Raw genomic sequence first — 21,849 nt, 5'->3', positions numbered from 1 at the left:
ACAGCATACCTATGTCTCGCTTTTTTACTCTGTCAAGCGAGACAAAACTCATATCCTGGAATCTTAAGTTCATATGCACCATTATTCTTTACAAAGTTCAAAGCACAGGGCTCTGCAGTATATTTTCAACATGTTTATGCCTTACAAAGCCTTTTTAATAAGCAAGGTAATTAATATTGTACTTAAAAAAAAAAATCATTTTAATGTTGAAAATTGATGAAGGGAAATGTAATATTCAACCAATACAAACCTTATAGATGAACGCAACTGGCCGATTCTTTTATATTGTTGTATATACTATACAGCCTAGGTTTTCTGTAGGTCTTCTTTAAGTTTCTGTGGTTTAACAATTCATCAAAATGAGAATGTTGTGGATAGTCTTTTAAATTCTCTGAAATACAAAATTCAATTTACTTTTCCACATATATATGCCTTTTTCAGCTGCACTGGTTTTTCTGTGATCAATTTGCTGTAATATTTTCAAAAGCATACACAAAAACATTATGATTGGTTTAAAAAAAATCTTAAAAATGGAAATTAATCAATGATATAAAGTTGGTTTTTTTTGGTGTACAACCAATGAGATTACCCATAGTCCTTAGATTTTGAAAAGGAAAATTACATTTGTTGCGTAAACACAGCCAACTTTGCCAAATGATTATGATGAACTAAAGCCAAAGGAAATTACATATAATAAGCTTTCCAAATAGATACCATGGTCCCAATTCATTATCTGATTATATTAGTAAACTCAAGGAGATGGGTATTTATAACCTCCTTGTTTAATTAAATGTCTTTTACTGACCTTTGTGGCATTTTAAATAGCTACTGAAAGTACAATTTCTTTGAAAAATATTGATTTTAGTTGAAATGATAGGACGTTTTTTCAGTGGGAACTCACTTTTGTCCTGACTATATATACTGAGTCTAGCATTTTTGAAAATCTATATAATGGTGTATAGTGTCTGGTTTTCCTATCTAATACCAATTTAGATGACTATAAGTTCCTAGAATCCAAGAACTAATAAGAAACATTTAATATTAAGTCAATGAAAAAATGTTATACTTCTCAAATAGATAAACCAACATGAAGAAATGGTTAAGAGTCATCATTGTGTTTCCCATCCAACCTTATTATGTATGAAAAATTTGTGAAATCTTTAATTCTTTAAAAGTAATTTTAGGGAACTAAAAGTTTGAAATCCAGAACAGAATACATTAAGGTTTATGACCCCTTCTGTAGCCATCTGAATTCGAAATTTTCAAACTGCAATAATATCAAAACAGCAAAGATAATGTACAGTAGAGATTGGCCATTTTGTACATATACCAAGGGGAAACTTCGAACAAAGCATTATTATTTATAGTTTCATTGCATTCGATAGAAAATGGGAATTTTGAGACAAATAAAACCAGATTTTTGTAGAAAATCCACAGACTTTAATACTGAGATTTTCGTTATAAAATTCTAAACATAGATTACTTACTTGTTTGTCCATGGTGTGCTAGCGTTTATTGTTTACAAAAAGTCCTAAATAACCTTTTAATTAAAAAAAAAACGCGTGGTGAGTCATTAAAGTCTAGCGCACCCTAGAAGGTGTACTTGAATAGGTCCGTATTTACATTTGTTTTAACCAATATCTTAATTTATAATTTTGTTTTAAGGAAATCATTGCTAGCACTGCATGCAATTATCGTCTATCAATCAAGCACCGAATTGTCAAATATTAGATTACAAGGGGAAAGGCTGTGGATTTTCTATAAAATTTCCATATGTTTAGCATTGAACATGTTGAATCAACAGAAGGGTACATAATCCTTAAAGTAAATAATTATTACTACATTAAATACCTTAAACTCGTCATGAAACTTTAAACCTTTTCATGTCTTCAAAAATTTTCAGGAAATAATGCAAGTCTTTGTCCAAGTAAAGATCAAACTAATTTGAATTCAAATCCTAACCTGTAAGTCACATGATCATACGTACAGGTAAAAATCTTTTCACTTGAAATCTACTCACTTCATACTTGAGTAACTGGCTGGGTAGAAAATATAATAAATGAAACCTGACACAAGGTGTTTCACAAAATATGTAACAGAATTTTGTTCAGATAATAAAGCATTCCCCTAAAGGGAAAATGAACAGTAAAACATAAAAACATGAGGCTCCAATATCCTGCATAATTTTTGAAAATTTTGCATGATACTTTCTAAAGCATTTAAATGAGTACATATCTAAACACTGATATTTGGGTTAACTCAGTTAAAAAAAAACGTTTTTACAATATGAACAAAGTTAATTTTGGACCCTTTGGGCCCTTATGTTGACCCATAGTAAAATGTGGCTAAAATAAAAAAAAATCCAAATACTCAGTTAAATTCAGCAAAGAACCTCAACAATGCAATTTTTGATGACACTTTAGACCCCAATGTGGACCAATTTAAAACGGGGCCCAAAATCTGAATACAAGAGTAGATTCAGCATATTTTAAAAAGTTTGATTGATTGATTTTTGGTGTTTTGGTATTAATATCAAGATCAGAATAATGTGATAAAGAAGAATAGTTATACACCAAACAAAAATCAGAAAACGTTTTACTATCACGGGGGTCATTGGACAATTTCAAAATCAGAGTGACCTTACTTTGGTAAATGATACACACCAATCTCCATGTTGTATCAGCATAACAAAATTGGTCTGCCTAAGTTCTATGGTACAAAAATTATGAGTGACCTGATTTTTGGATATGACACATCCTTGAAGCCCATGATGCAACTGCATACCAAGTTTGGTTAACGTAAGTTGAATAGTATAAAAGTAACCTGACACAGATGGACAGACACATATTACTATATTAGATACGTGTAAGCTGTTCATCTACAGTAGAGACATTATGATCCATTATAATATCCACCAAATCAGTGACTGTTGTGTGGGACCATAATCAGTTGTTTGAATAGTTATTTCCAATATAGAAACAAAGTTGTTATTGGTTGCTTGCAGAAAAAAATCTTATATAAACTTGATGCACCTCATGATAGTGTTGGTCAATTTCTAATTCATCCCACAGTTTAGAATAAAAGCAGATGTTTGGGATGTGTTATAGAGAAAGATCGTGTATTTTTAAAACCTATGGTTTCTTCTTTTAAACAAAATTCTTATTTTCATCCATAAATGGTGTAAAGTTAAAGATTAAAAGAGTAAGGCTCTTGAATGCAGATCTCTGTTACAGTCATTTCCATTGCAGTCTTGGATACAGGTTTTTTGTAATAATCTTGGAATGTCACCGATTTTATTTCTAATATTTGAGTAATAGACACAGTTGAAATCAATTTGAAGATTTTTTTGCTCTTATAGTCACATTAATGATTTTGACATTATATAGGCATCTGTTGAAGATTATATCAAGATCTCTTCCTATTGTTTTTGTTTTGTTATGATGTGTCTCATTGGCATATACTCCACATCTCTTTTTAAACATATTCATTCAAGCTGTTATTTCAATTTTGAAACTTAAAGAATCGTAGCAAGCATGCTCATGTACCCCATGCCCCCACATTGTCACCGAACAAACACAATCTCACCAGAATCCTAAGTTCAAAGACTCATAACTCTTACAAAAGATAAGGTCTTGTAGATATACACATCTACATATTATGTCCTATTTAACTACAAAGTTTCAAGAAATTCTGTTATGTGGATTCAGATGAGTTGCTACAACGAACTGTTGAAGTAGTATATTTAGACCAAAATTCTAAGTTCAAAGGGCCATAACTCTAAGAAGAATAAAAATTGAATCATAATTTCCTGTCATTTTGCACATCTATTTACTATGTCCTTAACAGTAACCTACACAGTTTGATTTTGATATGGTTTCAGAGGGGTGGGATGGCAAGAACAGGACTGATGAATAGACAGACAGACTGACAGACCGATCTACTTTCAATATTATTATTTTCTTTACACTTTCACCTCAGCATCACTTGTGCCTATGTGTTTTTTATTCATTGTATTATATGTAATTCTAAATATTTCATGAAATTTTTGTCTTAAGTATATTCATCTTATACCCTATAGCGGTTATAACAAAATGGATTAGTAAAAACTGACTGTTGTCAATGTAACGAAAATAAGATACAGTCTGTGTTTGAGGCAATATATGTCAAAAATGAAAATTCTAAAACAGAATATGAAAGTAAATTTTACTAGCTAAAATGAAAGATACAACAATGAAAAAATTATATAATTTGTCCATCACATTTAATTGTAGTACAGTACAGTCTTAAGTTTCTTCTTCAGTGTACATTTAAAATTCATTTATGCCATGTCAAGTTTTTTGTCTCTTTTGATCAGGAGGAGATAATCCATTCTCTTCTTCATCATCATCATCATCTTCTTCATCATTTTCTTCATCATCTTTATTTTTTTCTGCAGACTTTTCACCTATTTAAAATTTTACTTAACATATTATATAGGTAAATATATAAAAAAAATCTTTATTAAAAATCTATATCTTTGCAATTATAGTTAATAGATATATGGAGATGTGGTATGAGTGCCAATGGCAATGATACAACTCTCCATCCAAGTCACAATTTGTAAAAGTAAACCATTATAGGTCAAAGTACGGTCTTCATTTTACCATGTTAATTGTCCATTATCAATACTGCCAACTCTTGCCAATTTCGCATGAGATGCCAGTCTTTTGTCCAGCAATACTAAATTCTTTTAAAAGAATAACCACCCAAATTAAAAACAGTATTTTCTTCCATGAAAAGGGTCCCATGAATAACCTGTTTGTTTGTATTTATTCATTAGACCTTTGTGTACAAATTTGTGGATCCAGAGGGGGGATCCAAGGGTTGGACCCTCCCTTTTTTTTAACAATCAATGCTTTGGAATGGGGACATATGGTTGGACCCCACCCCCTTTTATCCTGGGTTGGAACCCCCTTTTAACAATGGCTGGATCCATCCCTGCTACAACATATATAAAATGATAAAATACTAATTCATTTGTTATATATCTGTATTTTTTTTTAAATCAAGCATCATTAGTCATGAATTTAAAAATTAATCAAAATAAAGAACTTAAGTTGAATAGTTAACACGATTCTTATCTGTGATTTTTTTTATATTTAATTAACATTTCAAATGTGCTCGACTTCAACACACTGTATGAGGGTCATGATGGATGGTACATTCATGCCTGACAAATAAAAGTAAAAATTCATGTCAAACGATGTTAACGGTAATTTTTGGTGCATGACAATAAAATGTACACTTTCTTTTAGACGATAAAAAAAACGGCTAATCAGTTTACATTAAAAAAAAAAGTCAGGGACACAAATTCGTCGGACAAAATAAATTAATAAATATAAGTTAGATTTTATGAGTCGTGGCATATGCACCAGACAAAAGGTGTTTTGAAATATAAAAAAAAACAACATATCAACGAAGAAGGGCCTCTTTTGCTGTGCATAAGATTAAAACTTGTCACCAGGTCTTCAGCAATCAGCTTTTTAATATTCATTTACAATGACAACACATTCATCATTATAACAGAAACCAACATTCAATGTGTTGTAAGCGTTACATTTTTTCACACAAGAACATTTCAAACAGTGTATTTCTAAAATGACCGAGAGTCAACTTACATGTGTTTTGTATTGCACCATTAAGTAAAAATAACATATTTGTGTCCCTGACTTTTTTTTTTAATGTAAACTGATTAGCCGTTTTTTTTATCGTCTAAAAGAAAGTGTACATTTTATTGTCATGCACCAAAAATTACCATTAACATCGTTTGACATGAATTTTTACTTTTATTTGTCAGGCATGAATGTACCATCCATCATGACCCTCATACAGTGTGTTGAAGTCGAGCACATTTGAAATGTTAATTAAATATAAAAAAAACTTATTATGTATTATTTCATTTTTTTAAGAACAACTGGAATTTATTTTACATGTATAACAGTATAACGGTGTGAGCCAATGCTCCGTGTTGAAGGCCGTACCGTGACCTATAATGGTTTACTTTTATAAATTGTAACTTGGATGGAGAGTTGTCTCATTGGCACTCATACCACATCTTCCTATATCTATTAAGTATACTATTTGCTAACCCATCTTACAATCATTTATTAATTTTTGATAAAAATTATGTACCATTGAAGATAAATGGTTTATAGTGTTCTTTTCATTTCTACGGAAGCGTATTAGCGCCACACAATTTTTTTTTATATTTCTTCCTATGTTTGAGTTATACCGTTATTAATGGAGGAAGCTGCATGTATTAAAGTGTGTATTAAAAATTGAGTAGCTGATCAATCTCTCTTTTCTTCGTTGAAAGGCAAACTGCATGTTAAAAGTTGGTGGTAGATGATTAAAATGTTGTTTGAACTTTCTGCAAGTAATAAAACACATCATTTGTTTCATGACTTCAATTAAGAATTACGCAAGATTTTAAAATACGGAGTGATAACATAGATCCAGAATGGTTAGCACAAAAATACATTTTATTAATACTTTAAACTATTTATCTTCAACTAGTAATTTTCAGAATAATTGTATGTAGCAAAAGTTATATAAGTATACTATTGAGGATCGAACCTGTAATTCAGTAGTTGTCGTTTGTTGCTGTGTACATGTAACATATTTGTTTTTCGTTCATTGTTTTGTACATAAAATAGTCCATTAGTTTTCTCGTTTGAATTGCTTTACATTTGTCATTTTGTGTCCTTTTATATCGGACTATGCGGTATGGGCTTTGCTCATTGTTGAAGGCCGTACGGTAACCAATAGTTGTTAATTTCTGTGTCATTTTGGTCTCTTGTGGAGAGTTGTCTCATCGGCAATCATACCACATCTTCTTATTTTTATACTGATGTCAATAGTTGATTTATTAATTTGTGTATTGAACTGGGTAATAAAGTGTCTATTCAGTTATGTTATACAAGAGATATTAACTGTGGTCACTTGAGATTGGCATTAAAGTGGAGGTAATTTGAAATTCATTATTCTCATACCTTGGAGTGTAATTGTTTGTAAATCACGACAATTGACCTATCAGAATTGTTTACTATAATGTATGTTCTTACCAGAAAGTGACTAACAATTTGACTTTAGATGATACTTTGTACCCACTTGGAAACTGTGACATACTCTCTGAATATCGCTAGTCTAATTCAATAAGTAAAATATACAAGTCCTTGGCTAAATCCCCAATCATCATTATTTTATATGCATGCATCATACTCAGAACACTTGACGTTAAGCAAACAACAATCAATCAATCAAGCTCAGAACCGTTGGTTTTATGAAAACTTTAAACCCAAACTTAAGAGGACGAGTTTTCATTTCAAGCAAAATATACTTTTTTCAAGGTTTGGATTAATTGAAGAATTTTCCTATTTAGCGAGGAAATGTTTTGCATGTTTCGTGATTTTTCTTCATAAGCGTATTTTAGATTCTAGGATACTGTTTGCGGTCACAATGTTAACTTGTTATTTAAAAGCTATTTCATTATGAATGTAGCTTGTGTTATTATTTTAAACACTTTATCCCATAGCTGGGCCCACTTTTTAGAAAATAAACAATTTGTATCTACCAGATGAAGTCATTGTTATGCTATGTGTATGTAAATCTTCTTACTCTTGGTCATGATGTTATCTGTTTGGTTTTATTTCTTTGTGGGTTGTTATAATGAAGACAATTTCTGTGTCATTTGGTCTCTTGTGGAGAGTTGTCTCATTGGCAATCATAAAACATCTTTTTATTTTTATACGACTAGTTTTGTAAGAACGACCCATATTATGTTTCCACAAACTTGAAAAATGTACATTTTTTTTAATAGAGTGGACATGTAATGATCATGTATGCACCATTCCACCTTTAAAAGTTGGTTAATCTGGGTTTTTTTATGCTAAAAATAGAATATATTCACCAAAGATATCAGACCATACACGTGAAACATACACTAACCACTGAATAACTTTTTTGCTGACAATTCCATTTGAATTGTCACTAATTATTGTCTGCATTGATATACACATGTAATTATCTTTTAACTGTTTCTTTCCAGTGCTCTTAGTCTTGAATATGGGATCATTAGATAATATCACAGAGGAAGACTGACAAAATATTCCTTCATCAACAAATTCTATTCAATAATATTAACATGGATGTGCCAGGTTTCTAATTCATACCAAGTATCTTGTCAAGTCCGTATCTCAGATACTATAAGCAATACGTCAACTATATTTGGTGTGTGGAATGATTGTAAGGTGTACATGTCAGACTGGCAAGTTTCATCTGACCTTTTCCTCATTTTTAGGGTTCATTGGTCAATATTAGGTTTTTTGTTGTTTGTTCTGTTTCTTAGATACTGTAAGCAATAGATCAGCTGTATGTGGTGTAAGGAATGATAGTAAGGTGTACATGTCTGTCTGGCAGGTTCATCTGATCTTGACCTTTTTTTAATGGTTCATTGGCCAATGTTAAGTTTTTCCAGTTTGGTCTTTTTATCAGATACTATCAGTTATAGGACAACTGTATTTGGTGACTGGAATGATTGTATGGTGTACATTTCATCTGACATTGACCTCATTTTCATGTATCATTGGTTAAAGTTAAGTTTTCATGGTTAATGTTAATCAGAAACTATAAGAAAAAGGTCAACTTGAATTATTTTATGGAATGATAATTAGATGAACATGTGTGTCGGGCAGGGTTCATCTGACATCTTAAGTTTTCATGATTATATCCGTTTCTCAGATACTAAAAGCAAAATGTCAACTATTTTCCGTGTATGTAATGATTGCATGGTGTTCGTGTTGTTTGGCAGGGTTCATCTGACCATGACCTCATTTTTATGGTTCATTGGTCAATGTTCAATTTTTGTAATTAGGTCTGTTTCTTAGATACTATAAGCAATACTCTAACTATGCAACGTTCAGTGTATGGTATGAAATTCAATCATGATAAGTATAGAAGCAATACATTTCTGCGTTTGTCTTATTTTGAAAAGATTGCTTCAATATTTTTCAGAATAAAGAAAAACAAAGCAATTCCAATATTGAATGCATCATTCCATTGTATATTGCAAGTAAGGTCTCATTGAGAGGGAACCTAAAGATAAGTTTCTGAATTGGTAAGTAACATAATACTACATTAAATTCCTTCAGAACTTAAGTCTAGACCTAGAGTTTGTCGAAGTGTGGGCTCTTGTCCACCCTTGCATATATGGCATCCTTTAGATATTTGTAGTTAATATTTTTGTATTGTTGGAGTGCTGTCTGGATCATTGACACATATCATGCATCTCATATTCGTCATATTAAAATTGTGTAAATGTTTTGGGCAGATATAATTGACAAATGTCAACTACATTACAATATCTTCCTTATACAAAGCTCTGATCCTTGTAGTTTATGTATGTGTTCTAGGGAGATATAATTGACAAATGTCAACTAGATTACAATATCTCCCTTATACAAAGCTCTGATCCTTGTAGTTTATGTACTGTAAATTCAGAAATTATTGCGTGCATTTATTTTTGCGATTTTGTCATTTTAGACTTAAATGCGATTTTAATTTTTACGATTATGAGAAAAATCCTGTTTAGTTCATACAAAATATTTCAAAATGCGAGTTTAAATTATTGCGTTTACAACTCTGTCGCATTTGTCGCAATAATAAAAACCTCGCAATAATTTCTGAATTTACAGTATGTGTTCTAGGGAGATATAATTGACAAATGTCAACTAGATTACAATATCTCCCTTATACAAAGCTCTGATCCTTGTAGTTTATGTATGTGTTCTAGGGAGATATAATTGACAAATGTCAACTAGATTACAATATCTCCCTTATACAAAGCTCTGATCCTTGTAGTTTATGTATGTGTTCTAGGGAGATATAATTGACAAATGTCAACTAGATTACAATATCTCCCTTATACAAAGCTCTGATCCTTGTAGTTTATGTATGTGTTCTAGGGAGATATAATTGACAAATGTCAACTACATTACAATATCTCCCTTATACAAAGCTCTGATCCTTGTAGTTTATGTATGTGTTCTAGGGAGATATAATTGACAAATGTCAACTTCATTACAATATCTCCCTTATACAAAGCTCTGATCCTTGTAGTTTATGTATGTGTTCTAGGGAGATATAATTGACAAATGTTAACTAAATTACAATATCTCATAGTTCTGATTCCTTGTATGGGTTACGTTTTACATTTGTTCCTTTTTTGTTTTCTCAATTTTTTCTCATTTGTATTAAGTTTTGGGATTTTCAAATATTTTGTCCTCATGCATCACTGAAGAGAAATTAACTGTACAAATGTGTATCGGGTGCAGTAAAACTGGTATCGTTATATTCATTATTACCACTGGGTTGATACCTCTGCTGGCGTATTGTTAGTCCCTAATGGTATCACCATCACAGTGGCCAGTACGTCTGTCATGACATGATAATATGGAAATTGTTTTTTCATGGAATTTGCTGTTTATATACAATTTGGAGGTAATTTTAAATTAAGGAATGTATCTCCCTCACAAATAACTCTGATACCTGGTCCTGGTTAGCTAAATATTTAGTCCTTTTTAGTTTTATACATTCCTAAATCATTGTATTAGGTTTTGGATTTTCAAGTATTTTGGCCTCAAGGATCACTGAAGACTTTGGGTTCCGCTATTGTTATTAAAGCAATATAAAATACATGATGTTTTTTATTTTTATTTTCATTATAATGATTGTTCTTAGTAAAGAATTATAACTAATACTTTTGAAAAAATAATTATAACTGCTTGTTCAGACAAAAACAAGATAACTGATAGCCCTCAGTCATTGGTTAATTCAAACTCATAGCTAGCGTGCTTTCATTGGTTAATGAAAAAATCCACCTCTTTCATTAGTTAATTAAAAACATTTCTCCTAATTCATTGGTTATTTCAGAACTGATAGTCATCTTTCATTGGTGTATCTTTGTCTTCTCCTCCAAGTCTCTTTGGTCCATCATAATCAATTCCAGGCTTATACTCTGCTTCTATGACTTCTGGTTCCTGAAGACTAATACACCCTTCTTCTACTGCCTTCAGAAAGGACATGCCCTGAAATAAAAACAATGTTACTTCTACAGCCTTCAGAAAGGACATGCCCTGAAATAAAAACAATATTAATTCTACTGCCTTCAGAAAGGACATGCCCTGAAATAAAAAACAATGTTACATATATAACATGGCAGATATAGTTACAACCTGAAAATGATATATAGATATAAGAAGATGTGGTATGAGTGCCAATGAGACAACTATCCATCCAAGTCACAATTTGTAAAAGTAAACCATTATAGGTCAAAGTACAGCCTTCAACATGGAGCCTTGCTCACACCGAATAGCAAGCTTTAAAGGGCCCCAAAAATGATAAGTGTAAAACCATTCAAACAGGAAAACCAACGGTCTAATCTATATAAAAAATGAGAACGAGAAACACTTATGAACCACATCTACTAACGACAACCACAGAACATCAGGTTCCTGACTTAGGACAGGTGCAAACAAATGCAGCGGATTTAAACGTTTTAATAGGCGTCAACCTTCACCCTACCTGAAACAATAGTGTAACATCACAACATAGAAATACACACTATAAAATATCAATTGAAATGGCTTAACTCAATCAAAAGACATATTAACAAAAACAAGTGAACATGCACTGAACGAATAAATTTGATCTATGACACAATGTAAATACAAAATTAATAAAACAAGGGGGTTAGATGTAAAACAATATCAGAAAGACAACCATAACCTTGGACAAAATGCGGCCAAATAAAATAACGTACACAGGTAAATAAAAATAATTTTGTTGTAAGGTATACATGGAATACGGAAATAATTTTTACAAAATAAATAATTTTGTTGTTCCTAGTATGAGAAAAAAAGTGAAAATTTAACGTCATACTAAACACTTATCAAAGGTGGAATATATCAAAAATAGTGAGACTAGATATAATTTTACACTGAATAAGTAAACATTAAATAACAAAAATACATTACAAATTGTATCAACAAGTCAAATTAACACAAAAGTACGATTTGAGAGTACTTGCAATTACTGAAAGCTAGTTAAAAGCCAAAAACAATTAATAATAAAAAATCATGCATCAGAGACTAAAATCAACTAATACACATCCCAGGGATTTAGTGTTTTAATGTCATGGACAGTCAAAGAAGACATGACTTGTGCAATGCCAAAATAAAAGTATTGACAGGCAGTAGGATAGTTAGGAGTTAACCTGTTAATAAATATGTATAATGTAATATATACAAGTCTAAATTGAAAACAACGTTCAAACCTATGATTGCGTTGGATAAAAACCGCAATTTTTATACGTGTGCATGCAAAAAAAAATTTCTTGGTAGAGGGGTCTAAATTCAGCACAAACAACATTTTCCAAAAGACCAAAAAAGTGAAAAAGTATATCTTAACAAAACGCATTTGATTAGCAGGTCGAACAACGGATGTTCCTAATCCCTGCTGACTGCCATTAGCGATTGCCAAATAAACGGATCACCGATTTAATAAATGGATCTTAATTATAAATTTAGTACAAATCAGAAAACAATAAACTTGCGGAAAAGATGGTATACCGCAAACAAAATGTAATATATAGACGCCGATAGAATGTAGGATCGCTATGTCTCATTTTGCGACAAAAGTCGCAGGCTCGACAAAAAGATGAGCACTTACTGCTTCCGATGTAAAATTTTCTTTTTCACCCAAGAAAACACAGGAGACCCCAGCTTCTAAACATCTCTGTGCTAAAATAGAACCAATATTCTGTGCTGCAGATACATCTTTTACACTGAAAATAAAAAATTAAAGACCTATACATATAACTGGTTCTAGTAAGTATAGATTACCAGGTTTTCATCGACAATATAAAATATCAGCTGACAGCCATAATAATATGAGGCTTTCGTCGAGTGAGCATAACAAGAGAGCTAAAAAAAGCTTCATATTTTGTCGAGCAGCTCATATTTTAACAATAACCCTATGATGATATTCGATTACTGGATTGTAGTGGTATTTTTTTATGATGGAAACAATAGTTTTCCTTTATTTCACCAGCAAGCCTAATGAGGACTTGACATGTTCAGGTCAAACTTATTAACTTCAGTTCTAACATTATGATGTTGGTGATATGTCAATTATCAAAATAATAAAGACAGGGTGAATGTAATTGACATCACCAAGCTGTTTGAGCAATTATACAAAGAGCTGAACAGAGTGATACAGACAGAGGAGAGACTGATAATCTATACATCTGTCCTACTGTCAGATTTTCACATTTATTTGAGACTGAACTTTTCGTATAATAAAAGGAACTGCAGTGTTCTCCCAAGATATTTCATATAGCATCCTGGTAAACAGGGAAATTTGAAATACCATCTTGTTTCAAAAAATTATAGCATCACATCCATAACATAATCTATAAGAAAACCACTTCAAATAGCATGATGCTAAAAGGCCCTGGGGAGAACACTGAACTGACCATTGATCTTTAGGGGTAGGGGGTGAGCTTCTATCTGGAAAAACAATTTTTTTCATCTTTTCAACTTTTATCATTTTTTTTTCTCCAGAAATTTAGAATCTAATAAACAATAAACTGTTGACACAGAGATTATATGTCTATTTTTTTGTAATTTTGATGGCACAATGCAAATGTTGAAATTAAAACGACAAGATTTTAACATGTAAACTATGCAAATAATTCAAAGTCAATGAACCATGACTGAAGGTGCAGGGCCAAATATCCTCCATGGAAATGTGAAATGCCAATGCTTATAAAACTGCATATCAAATACCATTGACTTATCATATGTGATTCCCTTTAAACTAGAGCCAAACAATATTCGTGAAAATGAGATGTGCCAATGCTAATAAATCTGCATACCAAATATCATTGACCTACCACTAATAGTTCTCCTTAAACTGACCTAATCACAAATCAAAACATGTAAACTATGCAGAGGTTTCAAAGTCAATAGACCATGACTGAGGGGCATGGCAAAATAATCTCCATGGAAATGAGATGTGCCAATGCTTATACTTCTACATACCAAATATCATTGACCTACCACTAACATGACTAATGGTTTCACTTAAACTGACCTCATCACAAACTAAAACATATACAATGATATATGTAAACTAAGCAAAAGTTTAAAAGTCAATCTTTGTGTTTTATTTTATTGGTTGATCTAATATAAATTGGAGTCCTACAACTAAGTGGACCACTCTTCCTGAGGTATGCTTACAAGTTTATCATTATATAAAAACAGAGAATAACAAACCTATACAAATGTCTCCTGATGGCCCATTCTTTAGTTGAAGCTGAAACAACTGTGTCACCAGTCCAATGGACCACTTTTCCTGAGGTATGTTTAGAAGTTTTATCAAACACTAACCTACAAGCAATGAGGATTAAGATATAGAGATCATTTTATCTGTAAAAATAAACTTCATTCATGGAATATTTTATCTGAGATAGAAAATATGAAAACGTTCAAATATTTAAATACATGCTCAATAGGCTTAAAAAAGTCCTTTTCATACTTTTTTTCTTTAAGGAGTTATTTCTATAGATGTGAGTAACATACCATTAACAAGAATATGTAATTATAGCTATAGGACACCATGCCACACTTACATTATCACATTTTTTTGTTCAGTGAACCATAAAATTTGGGTCATAACCCTGAATTACTTTATACATTAATGGTTCACTCCATAATGAACACATGTGTACTACGTCAAGAGTTGATGTGAATACAACCTACCTAAGCCAACACTTTTTTCAACCTTCAACCAAAACTTAAAACTGATACTGGACAATGCTGGAGGGAGGGACAAACAATGGGACACAAGGACTGGAAATGTAAAGCCCTTCTACTACTGTAAAATGTTCAGTGATTTTAAAGTCCAAACCTTTACTTGGGGTTCTAATACTATTTTCTCTTTTTTTGTTTCTAACTTTAATCTTCCTTAGAAATCACAATTCTATCTAATTCGCATAAAAAGCAGAAATTAGTACATTGGAAAATTTTCTAGTAATCTGGGAGAAAAAATGATCCAATTGGGATATACAGGTAGCAATATAAAATATTTTTTCCACAGATTTTTAAATGACAATATGCAGTCAAACTTATACTTTCTTCCGTGGTGGTTTAAAAATGTTTGTTTAATTCAAGTGAATCCATCAGGCCCTTTTTCTATAATATTTGCAAAAATCAGAGAATGACACAAAGTAATTATCAAGATTTCCACAAGAGGAATTAATTTATGTCTATACTTGTTGTAATATTCTCTTGTTGGACTTTGGAATTTCCAGCCCTGTCTTTTCCTTGCTAATGCCATCTGCTCAAGGTTCCTAAAAAAATAAATTAGACATGCATGAAAAAAAGAGATATCAAAATTATAATTTATATTTATTTTTACCCATTTTACCAGTCTGATTTCTGACAACAAGCTAATGTGGTATATAAATGGTTCCTGTGTCATCTTTACCCATCTGATTACAAGACTGTGTACATACCTTGGGTTTCTATTAACAAAGTCTGGGTTTATTACATAGTCTTTATTTTCACCAGAACCAAGAACACCACATGTTGAAAACTGCTTCCCTGGAAAAAACACAAAATAGAATGTAAAATTTATATGAATATTCATCATATTAGAAAGATAGTACAGATTGAACTATACACATATTTATTAATTATCTTTATGCATGGGCAGCAGTCAATTTTGTCTGGTCTTGCAATAACCATTCCACAATTGACTAAAAGGGAAACAACCTGTGTAAAAAGTGTGTAATATTACAGGATATTGATAGACAATATAATTATGACATCTTGAAAGACTATCGTAGTAAGGCGTCACAACAAAAAATAAAAATAGCAAGAAACAACATTAAAGCATATTTCATACTTTTCAAATGTAAATTTTACATTTAGAAGCACATTTATTAGCTACCTTCAAGACATTGTTACTATTTGACTAGGTTATTGGCAAACAGACTGTATTCCAACCAGACCTTGTCGTAAATTCATACATACCATACAGCCAATTAAACAACCAACTTTAGCAAGGGTTTTACTGTAGTCCAAATAAATATGACGTCTTGAATGGCTATTTTAATTTTTTGCTTTCAAGACGTCATAACTATTTGGACTAGTTTTACTGATAAAAATGTAAAGTCAAGGTGATCACATTTTTTCACCCCAGTCGACCCTTGTGGTTTGTCCATTGGTTGAGAGAAAAGTTATATTAGATTTAAAGTACATCCCTTGATGTCTATGGTAGTCCCTTCCTTTCCCTTTGTTTACAATTTCATAACTTCACGTATACTTAACTGTATGCCTTCGTCTTTCTCTATTCCAATATAAATTCATTGCTAGAAATTCAGATGTGCAGGTGTGGGTAGAAGGTTGGGGAAGATTCTCATAATGATGACTATCCCTATTTATGGGTATCGGGTCCGTTCGCTCCCTGAACACGTTCGCACCCTACAAGTTCGCAATCCACATGTTCACCCTGGGTTCTTTCACACACCCTACATGTTCGCACCCTATTTTTATTCAAATACTGTGGATTCATTATTATTCGTGGGGTACCAGTTTTCGTGGGTACAGACAAACCACGAATTACGATGTCCAACGAATTACAAGTTTTCTATAAGGTTGTATGCAGACATTGGCAAAACCACGAAATCAAATATCCAAGAAAATGCAAGTTTGTCTCAATCCACGGAAATTGGTACCCACGAAAATAAATGAATCCACAGTACAGGCTGAATTATTTGATGTTTTTAAGATGTACTAGAACACAACTGCTGGTCCGTGACTGAATTAAAGTACCTACGACTTATTTTTAGTATTCATATTGTCACTTTCAATCAACACCATTGTTCTATATATTTTTAGTTATATCTTAAGTTGAATTCTTTGATTCGTCGTTTTAACGTCATACCGGCTAACAAATTGGACCTCGTTATTTTAGGAGTATAGATATAGATCCAAATATTTATATTTTCATGAATAAAAATTTGTGAATTTTCTAAATGAAATATTGTTTTTTTGTGATAAGATGATTAATTCTTAAATGTTAATTATTTATGATTACTGTTGAGTGTTCATTGGTATTTACAAAGCTAATTTGGTATCATTATTCTGGCTTTGGTGTAGTTACCCTAAATATTTTACTGCTCTTTAAAAGTTGCTGTTGTGGCAATGTCATTGTGCTAAGTTTGAAAGCCTGTTAATATCTTCCGCCTTTCTTTAACAAATCTTAGATGAGTGACCTTGGCCTTTGTGTAAAGCAAAATATTGTCCTATGAAATATTGTCCCCCAAGACAATATTTCATGACTATGCATCATGAAATATTGTCCTCATCTATGGAAAAAAGTCCAGAGAAGGACAAATTTCCATTGTGAAATTTTGTCTGTTTACAGGCAATATTTCACAGATGAATACTATGAAATTTTGTCCTGTTAAAGGGAGGTTATATTTTGTGTGTATTGAGACAATATCATGAATATTTCGTAGACAGATTGGCATGAAATTTTGTCTCATGAAGGGGAGATTATCAACATATATTCATGTTAGATATTGATATTTTAATTGACTGATAATAACAGATAAACACAAATTAATATTCCAGTTACATTGTACTTTTGTATTATAGACCAAAACGCAATTTTGACACTAGCTAATGTTAAAATAAATATTAGTTTGAAATATAAAATACTTAATACTTTACAAAACAATTTCAGTTATAAATCTAAAATTGTGCATGCTGCATGCTAGTGTGCTATTTCTAATTTTGTAATAATTTGATCAAGTTAAGACAGAATTTCACAGCTAAATAATTAAATATCATAATAGACATTATTTCATAGTGAAATATTGTCATGTACAGAATTTCATAGTGAAATATTGTCCAGAAGGAGGTGACAAAATTTCATGGACAAGGACACTATTTCATAATGAATTATTGTCCTGGACAGTATTTAATTATGAAATAGTGTCCACGGACAATATTTTATATGAAATTTTGTCCAACGGACAATAATAACGGACAATATTTCATGGGGTACAATATTTTATGTTACATTTGATCATCATGACAATATCTATTATTCATTTCGTCAAAATAATTTACAAAACACTTAAGGAAACCTGTTTACGTTTTAAGAATGTCACTTTATTTTACCACAACAGAAAACAAAATTTATTATCTTTGTTTTTTATAGCAATAGCCAAGACTCATTTTACAAAAAAACTTACGAGAAAAAATTTCATAAGTCAAGAACAGTTCTGTATAACTTACAATCAATTTTAGTCGTAATTTTTTTTGTGTGAAAAGAGCCCCAGAGCTATTTCTGTTTTAGGGGGAAATACAATTCATTTGAAATTTGATGTTAGGAAAAAACCTTTGAAATCCTCTTTTGGTTTTTGTCTCAGTGACGAACATGATGAAAAACACCATTTCTCATTTCTCATGTTTATCATGTTTATATACTGGTAACATATCTTTTAATTGGTGTCTCTTTCCTTAATTTTTTGTCAGTTATATTTACATTTGGCATACTCCTTTCTATAATACTAGCAAAAGTATGTAAGATACACTAACTAAAAGTAAAACATGATTAAAATATTGTTCAAAACAAAACCTTTTGTGGCAGACAGGATTATTATGTAATCAGTCAGGGGTACTACTTATACAAGTGATTTCATTATCACCTATTTCAGTCAGGGTTCTCACTAAGGCGAGTCCATGAGTCCTAGACTCATGAAAATCTGTCTGGACTCACCATTTTCAAAACTGGTGAGTCCAAAGATGCATCAAGATTGTAATATTTTGTATAAACTGAACACACATATCATCATTTCATAGCAAAAATTTAAAAGAAATCTGAATTTAATGTCATTTCATTGCTCTATTAGGTCATGGAGACTAAAATAATAAATTATATTGCAATAAAATATCTTCTTCTTACTATTGGACTCACCATGGCCAAAAATGACGAGTCCCTGGACTCCCCTTCAAAAATCCTTAGTGAGAACCCTGTTCAGTGATTTGATAAATTCAGTTATCACCTATTTATATCATCCAGAATATACCTCCTTTCTAAAATAAAGAAATTTTTAGATATAAATGCAAGGAAAACATATTACAATGGGTATATTCTGCCCCTGATTGACTACTGCTGTATTATTTGGGGTGAATGTAAAAATGAAGGGATAGCAAGAATTTTAAAACTCCAAAAAAGGGCAGCAAGGTTAATTCTAGATGCAGTTCCTTTATCCCCCTCAGCCCCCTTATTTAAAGAACTTGGGTGGATGACAGTTGACAATAGAATAAAATACCACAAATATTTACTTCTATATAAATGTATGCGTATGGAAGCACCAATGTACCTAGTTCAAAAGTTTAAACTGAAATCAGATAATAATCCTTACTCCCTGAGAGGCGTCACTCAAGGTAATCTGATAGTTCCTAAGCCAAAAGCTGAGCTATTTAAGAAATCTTTTGTTTATTCTGGATCAGTGTTATGGAATGGACTACCAAACAAAATGCGTAAAGCTCAAAACACTTATACTTTTAAACAAAGTATCAAGAAGTACTTAACACAGTCCTGATAAGATTATGTTTTCTGCAATGTATTTGTATATTCTTTTATTTATATTTGTATTTGATTTTTTGACTACATGTACATCTTGAACAGACTTATATCTTATCATGTTAGTAATATTACATTGAACTAATTGACTGTAAATTAACTATGTGTAAATATCTGTTTTTGATTGTATTGTAATTTGTATGTGAGGGCCTCAGGGAAGATTAGTTTATTGTAACTAACTGAGTTTACCCTCTTTAAATAAAGAATTTATTATTATTATTATTATTATTATTTAAGTGATTTTGATGTTTCCTTTGATCTTCAAATGCTAATTTCATTATTTTTCCATATTTTGACAAATTTTCTGTAATTTTCCGACATAGATCAATTATTCTTTTCTCTTTTATATTAATTTCACCAGTGGGCTTGGGCAGTAAGTTAGTGTGCTAAAGTTTTTTAAAAGTATCCTTGGGAATGTTTCTGTAATCAAATATTCATTAACTACTCTTACAATCAGACAAAGGTCAACAATTTTAAGTAACCTATCAGATTGGTCTTCTTTAGAGTTCGAATGATCTACTTCAAGGTTATGTCCTGATCTACAAATTATTCCAGTTTATGCATATTTTAAATAAACTGTAAAAACTGACAGGCTCATCATGCAAAAGATAATTTCTGCATGTATATAGTTGTTTTTTAAATGGAATCCTTGACTTTTTACCAATAAAAAAATCAAGCTTGTGGGAAAAATATCAAGAAAATGTTATAAACACTTATTGAAGTGATTACATTTTTACTTCTCAAATTACTTCAATGTACTTGTTTCAGTGATTTTAAAAAGTCTATGTCTATTTTTATGAAAATTTTCAATTTTTCAAATCCAAAATCACTTAAAGATGTGATTCTGAAATCACTTGCATAAGTAGTACCCCTGAATGGTAATTGTTATTTCCCTTGTTTATAACTATAAATTTCATATATCTCCATTTAATAATTTACATTCATGATGCTTATTCAGTACATATTTGTTAAATTGAATAGATATTGGTATTTTGAATTCATTTGGTAAAGATATTTATTTACATTCTAAAGTTTAGTATTTGCATGGTTGCAAATCATTTATAACCATCTTTGAAAAACTTATACATTTCATATGGAATTATTATATTGAATTGTCTGAGGACAGTACCGACTGTGCGAGGGCTGTATAGCCAGTCAAGGTTGTTAAAAACTCTAATCATCATCTGAGGACTGAAGTTCAGTCCAACCTAGGAAAGCTGTGCTTTTCCAAACCTCCCTTTAAGGTTAGTGCATCTGCCATGTGCATTCTTAATACGGGTAATTATTGAAGTCATTGAATGCTCCATTTCTTAACTTTTGGATTTCAAGTTATTGAATAAATTATACCCATTGGTGGCCTTCGGCTGTTTTCTGCTCTTTGGTCGGGTTGGTGTCTCTTTGATACATTCCCCATTTCCATTCTCAATTTTACATTGTTTTCTGCTCTTTGGTCGGGTTGTTGTCTCTTTGACACATTCCCCATTTCCATTCTCAATTTTACATTGTTTTCACTGTTATTGGTTTTCATTTACTTAGATATTTAGATAGCGCTTTTACATTTGGCATCCATCGTCTCCGTTTAAATCAGTTCACAAACTAGAACAAGCTGTGGTCTGCATCCCCGAATCTCCAGCAGAATATTGTTCCTGCTACACTTTAAACATGTTAAAAAGGCTGTGAACTGTAGGGTGATAAATTGAAAGGGGTGAACATGAATGGGAGCGAACGTGATTTTGGGTGAACGGATCCGGATTCCACATCATGAAGTTACCAACCATGCCAATTGTAGGATGACATAAAATTTATGTCATACAGGTCAGTTGGCATGGGCCATGGTTGGTAACTTCATGAATGAGTGCACACTTGGACGTATCTGCAATTAAGATAACAAAGTATGTGCATGGTGCTTAAATTAAACGTAGTTCCTCACCTATACATTTACATGTTAATGCCTCTGAGAACAGTGGCAAACGAATTCTCAAAGTCAAAAAATTCATTTTTCTTCAGAGGTGTAAAATTGCAAAACAAGACCGGTTGTGCATGGTTTATTCCGGATATGTGTCTGAAAGAATACATGTCTGATACACC

At 31.6% G+C, this 21,849-nt stretch overlaps 1 protein-coding gene across 2 annotated transcripts; it reads right to left on the bottom strand.

Moving 5' to 3' along the window:
• Window positions 1–10,733: 10,733 nt before the first annotated feature.
• Window positions 10,734–21,802, bottom strand: LOC127711165 (39S ribosomal protein L18, mitochondrial-like). Of its 2 annotated transcripts, none has more exons than XM_052217115.1 (6): window positions 21,692–21,802; window positions 15,614–15,701; window positions 15,371–15,448; window positions 14,373–14,486; window positions 12,766–12,880; window positions 10,734–11,171 (listed from the first exon to the last, which is right to left on the bottom strand). In XM_052217115.1, exons 1-6 carry the CDS (start codon window positions 21,756–21,758, stop codon window positions 10,965–10,967), a joined length of 669 nt encoding a protein of 222 aa, XP_052073075.1. In that variant the 5' UTR covers window positions 21,759–21,802; the 3' UTR covers window positions 10,734–10,964. The 2 variants fall into 2 exon arrangements, with proteins under 2 accessions (XP_052073075.1, XP_052073076.1); XM_052217116.1 differs by having other exon boundaries at window positions 10,734–11,123.
• Between the last annotated feature and the right edge of the window lie 47 nt (window positions 21,803–21,849).

This window comes from Mytilus californianus, unplaced genomic scaffold, assembly GCF_021869535.1.
Source record: "Mytilus californianus isolate M0D057914Y unplaced genomic scaffold, xbMytCali1.0.p SCAF_8, whole genome shotgun sequence".
Classification (NCBI taxonomy): Eukaryota; Metazoa; Mollusca; class Bivalvia; order Mytilida; family Mytilidae; genus Mytilus; species Mytilus californianus.
This window is presented reverse-complemented; position numbering and strand designations above follow the sequence as displayed.

Excerpts from the sequence above, each read along its gene's own strand:
- LOC127711165 (XM_052217115.1), bottom strand. The coding sequence starts at position 21,758 with ATGAATTTTTTGACTTTGAGAATTCGTTTGCCACTGTTCTCAGAGGCA. Across the intron at positions 15,702-21,691 it reads ATTAACATGTAAATGTATAG|GGAAGCAGTTTTCAACATGT; the intron begins GTGAGGAACTAC and ends TGTTTTTTCCAG. Across the intron at positions 15,449-15,613 it reads TTTGTTAATAGAAACCCAAG|GAACCTTGAGCAGATGGCAT; the intron begins GTATGTACACAG and ends TTATTTTTTTAG.